General features: G+C 39.1%; 1 protein-coding gene across 8 annotated transcripts in view; it reads left to right on the top strand.

The window, feature by feature from the left end:
* Positions 1-5,657, top strand: part of LOC307021215 (uncharacterized protein) — a 75,685-nt gene extending 70,028 nt beyond the window's left edge. For 5 of the 8 annotated variants that reach the window (XM_079653127.1, XM_079653125.1, XM_079653128.1 and 2 more), the window contains 8 exons: positions 894-3,136; positions 3,401-3,475; positions 3,838-3,879; positions 3,984-4,094; positions 4,513-4,611; positions 4,969-5,036; positions 5,139-5,182; positions 5,378-5,657. In XM_079653127.1, the coding sequence (XP_079509253.1) occupies positions 2,947-3,136; positions 3,401-3,475; positions 3,838-3,879; positions 3,984-4,094; positions 4,513-4,611; positions 4,969-5,036; positions 5,139-5,182; positions 5,378-5,432 (684 nt within the window). In that variant the 5' untranslated portion in view covers positions 894-2,946 and the 3' untranslated portion in view covers positions 5,433-5,657. Of the gene's footprint in view, positions 1-38; positions 3,137-3,400; positions 3,476-3,837; positions 3,880-3,983; positions 4,095-4,512; positions 4,612-4,968; positions 5,037-5,138; positions 5,183-5,377 lie in introns of those variants that run through there. The other 3 variants (XM_079653130.1, XM_079653132.1, XM_079653131.1) reach the window with 3 other exon arrangements.
* The last annotated feature ends 3,688 nt before the right edge of the window (positions 5,658-9,345 follow it).

Raw genomic sequence — 9,345 nt, 5'->3', positions numbered from 1 at the left:
TCTTTGGTATGAACGAAGGGAACCGAGTCGTACTTGGTGAGAGCCGTTCTTGTTATCGTTCAATTGTTAGTCCGCACTCACTGCCTGCCAAAATCCACTCGCCTGTTAAAAAGCTTGATTTTGTTCCCCAAACGTATTCTGTGAAGACCCGCCCCTACTCTGATTAGTAGGTTTCAGCAGGAGGAGTGAGATGGGGTGGGTCTTAACGGAATACACGAGAGAGAGAAGTCATAACAAGTGGTAGGCTACAGGACAGGTAGACGACGTGTTTTTCGGATGGAAAATGAGCCAAACGCGAAAACGCAGCAGCATTTTGATGCACTTCAACCAAAAAAGTGCACCATTTGTAAAGGCAAAATATCCTTTAAAGCAGGGCCAACAAATGATCTCCATCGCCACTTAAAAACACAGTATCTATATTAAGAGTTGCGTGAATTTCATTCAAGGCAAGGCAACTTTATTTACTTAACACATACGGAGGGTAAATTCAAAGTAGTACATTCACGGACATGAATGACATGGATATGGCGCCACCTTGTGTCGTGTTTACAAAGCAGATTATTGACATTAGGTCTGGCAATACAGTCAATCATTATCCTGGTGATTATTTCACAGACAAACCAAGTAACCCCGCCAAAAAAAACGGCTCTTTTGAACGGCTCTTTGAAAGGAACGGAGCCATAAGATCCGGCTCCCTTCAAAGAGCCATAAATCCCATCACTACCGTCACATAAGGGAGCAACTTTCTCGGACTCCTTCTCTGCCCAATTCATGGTAGTAGTTGGTAGTTGGTTCGAGTGGTTGTAATTTAGTGAGCTCAGCTGGTATTTCTTTGGTCATTTTACATTGCATTTCACCATTTGTAATCATGGTGAGCTATTGTGTTTGTACAGATTGCACAAACTCCAGCCTGTCAGGACATCGAGTCCACAGTTTCCCTAACAGGAAAAGGACCGGAGCTAGCTTTCGTTCCTGGGTGAGTTGTGCGAGGTGCATCCACCCCCCTGCAGCACATACAGCTGAGGCCATGGGCTGGCATTTCCCACACAAGCACCCCATAAGAAATGTTACCATCGTGTACCATAGTATGTACCATGGTATACCATGGTACTACCATGGTACTACTACTACCAAAGTTAATGTAAGAAAATGTTGAGTTAAATACTTTTGGCACTGTATATACAAAGCTTGGAAAAATGCCTATTGTGGCTGTCATACTTGCATACAGTGGCAACTAATAGTATTGTGAAGAAATGTCATGACAACCATCGACAGACTGTTACTGCACGCTGATTGTTGTGGTTCTATTTAGGACAAAACGTTCAGAGCTGTCCTTGTTCCAGTCCGCCGCTGATTGATTAGTGCTTTAACTCGTAAATTACACCCAATGTTAAAGCTTGTTGATGATATGTGAGATTGTAAATGGTCATGCATTCTAAAGTGTTCACTGTATTTTTTTCTTTCAACAGATACCAAACCAAAGCAAGATCAAACAGCACTTTTAAGAGCCTTTTTCAATTTCTTCTCTTCTCCCTCCTCAGAGCTATATTCCCTACATTTCTTCCTGTCTTCTCCCCATTTTTACCATCTTCATCTCTGCCTCTTTACCACTTTCTCTTTTGTACACACATACACACACACACACACACACACACACACACACACCCACACACACAGGACTTCTTTTTTTTTTTGGCCTGCATGCATAATTAATAACAGCCCTGTACTTGTTCATTCTGGATTTTGAAAAAATATTTACATTTGATACAGAAATGTAATATCTGACCATATCTGATCATAATTACGTAATACAAATCTGCTGCTCAAAGCCCTAGGTAGAAATGGGCTTTGAGCTGGTGCACATTATGCAAATTTCATGACCTGCATGAACTGTGTGCCCCAAAAAAAATGTGACTATATGTACATTCAAGTTTTAAAGCACTGTGTCAGAACACAGCTAAATACATTTACACTATTTAATCATTTATCCAATTCAACTTACATTCGAAATAGACATTTTCATCAGTGTGTCTGCTCCCTGTCAATACAACTACTGTAGACACAGGGATAAGTTATGTTTATTTAACTTTGGCGAATCATCGCTGAATTTGATTCAATGTAATTGAAAGGTACACTGTGTAATAGTGAGGTTTCTAAATTGCAACCAACTGAGTACCTCTCCCTTTATAAGCGTGTACAAAAACCTACAGTGGCCATCCATTGCCATAACAACATGAAAGGCCTTCTCTAGAGCCAGTGTTTTTTTTCTTCCGATTGAATTACTGTAGTAACACGGCAAAGAGAAGAGAGTGAAATAGACCGGCTCGCTATGTATATATGAAGGGCTTATTCTAAGCTAATCACAACAAAAAATAGTTATAGGTGATTATACACATTAATGGAAACCTAATTATGAATACCATAATCAATTATATCTTATAGAACCCCTATAAATACTCCACAGTGTACTCTAGAGATAGAGATATTATCTCAGTACTGTGATTGAGCCTGTGCGCAACAACAGAACATCTAGTATACTTGTAAGGCATCCAAGTGAATACTCACCTTCTAGTAGTACAATTACCCCAAGCACAAGAAAAAATACTGCAGGTGATCAAAAATTGCGACGTTTGTGTTGTAGAATGGCTCTAAACTTAATCCCACTTGGAATCTGTGGCACTGTTCATAAACCACAGTGCTGCTCCACAAACCTAGATGATATATACAGTGTAAATTCCGCCAAGAGAAATAAGAAATGCAATGCAGAATAATGTTCAAAGCTTCTACTTGCTGATCGCAACAGTCTTAAGACTGTTAATGCATGCATAAAAAAAAATGTCTTTGTCATTGCATAGGGTTGAATATCTGTGCAAGCAGTGTATGTGATTTATGTTTAACAACTGGTTTTGCCTTTGCAAATAACCAGGGCATAATTGTTCTGAAATAATGTATATTTTGGTTTGTTGGAAGCTGAAAAAATGTCAGGCCCTTGGAGCCAGAGGCCTCTTGTTCCTAGCCCGGCCTGGAATAAAGAAGGACTGGACCTGCGAAGTAATGATGCCAAGGTGCAATGTCAGCAGCAATGCCTCCACCTGCCTCCGAAGGATGGAGGTGTTATTTGAATTTGTTGCGAAAGGTGTTGTTGTCTGTTAAAGTGAATAAAGAAATTATTAAGTGGGTAGTACTGTAACTTACATTTTTGTAAAATTAACCAATAATGTCATTGGAAATGAAATTAGACACTTAGATGTCGTTTTCTTAATAAAGTTTAGGAGGAGCCCATAGGGGTAAATGACAGCAATTAACTTACACCTCTTCCTTAAACAAGCATACAAATGGGAGAACTAGTGAATTACATGATATTGTTGATGCTATCCAAAGCTTATTTTCTTTAATCTAGGTTGGAGTCATACAGAGCCTGCAGCAGCCTCCGAAACCCCACAGCCTCCTGCGGAAAACTCGCCAGCCACATCAAGTAATTGCAGAAGTCTATTGTACCACTCTTTTTATTGTTTTCTGACTATATTCGTTATATTAGGATTTTATAAACAGCCAGGAGCTGACCATTCAAAATGACATTTGTTGAACTGCCTAATCAGAAAAATAACGCCTAAGAACTTAATGTCATTACTTTTATTAGCACTTATGAGGACATTCCTATTGGTGGGGTTAGAGACCAATCTGTCCTTTTTCTGTGGGAAAATTATGTTTGCATGGTGCATTGAGTGGTTGTACTTGATGCAATATAAACTTGTGTTATTTTTGTAAGCTTCAAAGTCATTGTCACTTTTAAAAGCAATTTGTATGTTTTACAAATTGTAACCTTTTCTTTTTCAGAAGTCGCCATTGCCACCGCAGACACCCCCATCAAGTCCTCTGGTAAGTAGCACAGCATAGTTCATCGCGAATTCCAGTCAAATAGGAGGTTCTGTACATTGAAGAAGGTGGCGTGCATCCATTCTACTCTTTCTACTTCTATGTAGGAAACCTATCCGAGGAGATGTACACCCTGACACTCATCCCTGTCCCAGCTGCAAGCACCTATTCACTCCTTACACCATCGGCTGCGTCCCAGCCAGGGAAGAGGAAGAAGGGTTAGTGTTTTGTTTGTGGGATTCATTACATTTTAAATAATGAGTGTTGAGTGTTATTTGCCCTCTGGCATCATGGTTTATAATAATAGCACTTGTCATTTAAATGCACCTTTCAAGGAACCCAAGGTCATTTTACATATACAACAGAAAAACAAATACAACACAATTCACAGATACCTTAGGGAAACCGTCTTTCCATAAATAGGGTGTGATTTGTCATAAAGTCACAGCTGGACGCTAACAAAAAATATTATGAAAGTTATTTAAGTTACATAATACATTTTGACATACTCCATATTTGAAGTCAGTAGATCAGGAACATGAAGGGCAAAAATCATCTATAGCCCACAGAAGTTGTGATGCTATCTATGCCCCAGTCTCTACCGTCACTCATTTAACTTTCTTACATCTGTCACAGGTTTGCCCACAGAGCGCTCCTCCTCTCCGAGACTTGCTACCTCTGTAGCAAATGGGTGTAGCAGTACCACAGGTGAAGGGATGAAGAAGAAGAATAAGGGTATGTTTTGTTTTTGTGGTACATCCTACTGAAGAAATAAATAGCTGTATACTATTCTCCCATTCACGCGCAAGTCCTTTTGCACACAAGATATCAGATCCAGGTTTCCATAATCCCTCTCTTTTTAATAACCATAAAACACCATAAAGGTTTGCTCAATGACTTGTCTTTATTTATAAGGTGGTTAGAAATGATGTTTCATGAAATAAAACAAAAAGGAAGTTGGACACAAATAGGCCACATTGCAGATTAGCTAATGTTCTCTTCCTATATGAAAGTCATTAATCAAATATTCGTCTGGAGGATGTCCAAACCTTTTCTTCATTTGTTTATAACTTCTTATTTGCACCATTTCAGGCTGCAGAAAATGCTCAAGGCAGCAGATATTCAACTACAACGGAATAAAAGACAGAAGGGTAGAGAAGGTAAGATGTTGAAACTGACAGAGCATGAAGCAGCAATGCATTTACCCGTAGTCGCTGATATGGCTAACACTTGTTTTTGTCTGTTTGTGTGCCCGTGTGTAGGGAAGAGAGGAGGTAATGGTCTGCTGGCTGCCTTGCGCATCATGGTGAGAACACAGCTCTTTGGTTAGCTTTTTTTTAGACTGTGCGTTATAAATAAATGTATTACTTCATAACTAGTTTACTATCAGGCTTCTACAAAACTGAAGTAATTTGTTGTTTTATGATAACCCATGCATATGAAATTATCTTGTGTCACATGCAATGATCTTATGGTTGTTTTCATTCATTGTGTTTTTCAGTGGGAGAAAATGGGAAGACACCTGGGAGCCTGCCAGTCAATTCAGTGTCATTTGAGTGTGTGTGTGTGTGTGTGTGTGTGTGTGTGTGTGTGTGTGTGTGTGTGTGTGTGTGTGTGTGTGTGTGTGTGTGTGTGTGTGTGTGTGTGTGTGTGTGTGTGTGTGTGTGTGTGTGTGTGTGTGTGTGTGTGTGTGTGTGTGTGTGTGTGTGTGTGTGATTGTGTGTGTGTGTGTTTGTGTGAACATACCGATTTGTTTTATTAAAACATTTCCCTTTTTGCAACACGGAGTCAAATGCTTCAATATTGTGTCATGAGACACTACTACACCACATTTCAAATAGATATAACCCATGAAATAATATTATAAATATTTAGGGATTGTGAAATCTAACAAGTACCTTTGTGTTAATCTGAACAATAAACTGGACTGTTCGGATCACTGCTGCTATCTACAAGAAGAGACAGAGCAGACTGTATCTGCTGAGGAGACAGGTATTTTGGAGTGCAGGGGGCACTACTTCAGACCTTCCATGACTCTGTGATGGCATAAGCAATCTTTTATGTTCTGGTCTGCTGGGGCTGCAACATCTCGGCTGCTGTCATGAAAGTTACATGTAGTTTGTAACAGCACCAGAATGGACAGGGTGTGCAGACACAGGAGAGCCGAGTCAAGGGTAAAGGAGCTTTGCATTAATTGTATTTATATTGACCCGAATGGTCTACAGATTGAACGGGACTTTAGTGGCACTAGATCTAGGAGTAGGCAATGTAATTTTTTCACCTAGTTGTATCCCATAAGTGTGCATCTTAGTGAGATTAAGGAGCTAAAACGATATTCCCTAGTCCTTGATAAACCAATCTGACAACATGAGAATTTCTGTTTCAGTTTGTTCTTAATGGCAACATGACCGCAACACATGCTCTTTGTACCAAAAGGACAAAAATGTAGATCTGAAATACACACCTACATATGCCAACAAAACAGTTTGACTTCCTAGCTGACAAAACTCCAACAAAGTCAACACAAAATAAGGTAATTGATCCTCCTGTTGTGTTCGGGTCAAATCTGACCGATTTACTACTTTCATTAATCAAAACTTTTTTGTTTTACATTCGATTGCATTAAGGTTTATGATCTCCTTCACAGTAGACATTTGAACATATACAATTGCTGATCAGAACTTTCATTGAATTTTTGATGATTTAGTCAACTTTTTAACACCAATGACCGCCATAAAGAAATGGAATTAGTAACCATCCGGATCAGTTACAACACACACACACATAAACTAGATGTGTTTCCCCCCCTTATGTGCCCATCCCCCCATGTGAATCACACCTGGCACACACAAACACATACACACAGAAGTATTCTCTCCGCTATGTTTGACAAACCCCGTGACGAGTCCTCAAGCTCTGTGATTGGATGTGTGAGTGGTAGTGCGCCGTGGGTTACGCCGAGCACCGAACAGGCAGCACTTTGAAATGGGATGGAACCAAGGCATACTATTCAAACCTGGATTCGGATGGGTCCACCACCCCCCTCCCCCAACCCGTCCCCAGAACTACACATGCTGGCTATTGTGTGTTTCGCAACCATGTTCGCAACATGTTCTATGGCGCGTCTCTACTGGGAATTGTAGTTTTAAAAGACGTTTTAAGAACATAATAAGAAGTTGCCAGTATTAAAACTGTGTACATCCCTGGAGGTTTAGGGGATAGGAAACACTCAAATGTAAAACATATAATTAATAAATGGGTGAAAATTATTTGTGCCCATAATGGGCAGCATACCCACATGACAGCTAAGGTCAGAAGAGCTTTATTTAACAGCTGGTCTTATTTCTGTGACCCCTCCTGTTGTTCATTGATAAGCCTGAAACATGCACTTGTCAAGGTTCAGAGGCACATTTTGTAAATATGGCAGTAGCCATCGATCATCTTAAGATAAGATATACTTTATTGATCCCAAGTTGGAAACATTTGCGTTACATCAGCATGTGTAACAGTTGTAAATATGCAGTGGTGTTTATTTGTAAACCATTTTGTATAATCACACAAATTCTGTGTTTTATATTTAATAATTCTGTGTTCTTTATTTATTGATTGTTCAATACCTGACAAGGTCGGAGATGAAAAACGTTGGTCGCAGGTTCCTCAACACAAGACATCTATCAATATGTGTGTATACCTCCACCATTAAACTGTCATATTCTGAACGTTTCTTATACTATCTACACATCTTATAAGAGTAGCCTATAATACATATCGTTAGCCTAATAGCATAATTGCCCAAGTCATTTTTTGGCCAAATTGTGATATCTGTCCTACCACTGCATCACCCTGCCTTATTGCCTATGTCCTCAGCCTATCAGAACGCATTTTAGAGTCCAAAATCACTATCTGCCTAAGTCATCTCTTTGACTTAGGCATTTTTGACGCTACATACAAAGATGGCGGACCGCATGAGACAGAGGGGTCTGTTGACCACAAGTGAAGCATTAGCTCTTCTTTTTGATTCATCTGGTGAGCTAGTTCATATTTCTTCAACTTTCTAGACACTAAATGTACTTTCAGTCAATCAAAGGGATTAGGAACTGTGTGTTTAAACTTTTAATCACATTTCTGCAACAAGGTATGATGAAGTAGCAACACTCAGCAACTTTATTTTCTTCTGCTTCAGGGTCAGGAAATGAACTTGATACCAATTTAGAGAAGGACTCAGAGAAGGATTTAGATGACAGTAGATGTGAGAAAAAAGGAAATGACATAGACACCGGGCAACGGATTGAAGAAGAAACAGCCGATGAAGCCTCCAGAGCTGATTCTGATCCTAATTCATGGTCAGAAAGTGAACACGATGACTCTGTCTTGGATGAGGACTATAGACCTAAGAAAGATGACCGCCCAGATGATGATAGTGATACAGACACGGCTCAACATAGTGAAGAAGAGGCTGCACTTGAAGCTCCCGCTGTTAAACGTCATAAGCGTCCAAGGTCACATTATGTATAATATCAGTTCAAATAAGTGCTTACACATACAGTAGTTAACATTGCAGGAAAGCAATATATTAGTACTTTGTCAGGCTTAATATGTATACCCCCAAAGCTTTTTTCTTATTCTAAAGAAGACCTTAACCTAAAGTATTCTTTAATGTTTAAATAAAGCTTTATTAGTGTGTCTGACTGTGTCTCCTATTAATATCTAATAATAAAAATAATACAATTCAATAACGTGATTTAACCACTAGGTGTCCCTTTCTATCAGCTGTGCACCTTTATGGTGTAAATACAGCCTATCTACCAATTGGATCAAATATAAAAGTCAGCCGAATTAGTATTGATACTGCAAGACGTATTGTGTGAAAAGAAATGCAAGATGTTGTTTAATTGCTGATATATTTATGATCCACGTCACATATTCAGTTTCGGCGGCAGTTCTTCCTGTTTGTCTAGAAGTCTCATCAGGGCTCTATAAATAGAGTACTACGGCAGATTTGAAATATTTAATGCAGCCGAACCGTGTATTACAATGTCGTTATGTGATGACTTTCAAAGAGAAAAGCAAGCACACTCGGAATAAAGTATTATTTTATTCTTTTAAAATGTTTTCGGATTTCACATCAACAGGAAGTCCGGTTAACTAAAATTTCCGTGCGGAACAATACCCCAACCCATAGATACGTGGGTGAATAATTTCAATGAGAGCAATCACCATATTACACACATTCCTTCACATTTTAATTTACATTAAAGTATTTCGTGAGGCCTTCTAAAATGTTTTTAAATATAATTATATATAATATAATTAATATGTTAGCTTATTCTGTGGTATGCATTTTGTTTAGCTGCTATGCCACTTTAGCTGTAACAAGCGGAAATGTCCTCGCTGTGGGACTAATAAAGGATTTCTGATTCTGATATGAGCCAGTTGAGGTGTTGCACAGGGTGTCGGAACTTGGACACA

The sequence above is a fragment of the Notothenia rossii genome (assembly GCF_949606895.1).
Source record: "Notothenia rossii genome assembly, chromosome: 10".
NCBI classification, from domain to species: domain Eukaryota; kingdom Metazoa; phylum Chordata; class Actinopteri; order Perciformes; family Nototheniidae; genus Notothenia; species Notothenia rossii.
The sequence above is the reverse complement of the archived record's forward strand: the minus strand, read 5'-3'. Positions and strand labels throughout refer to the sequence as shown.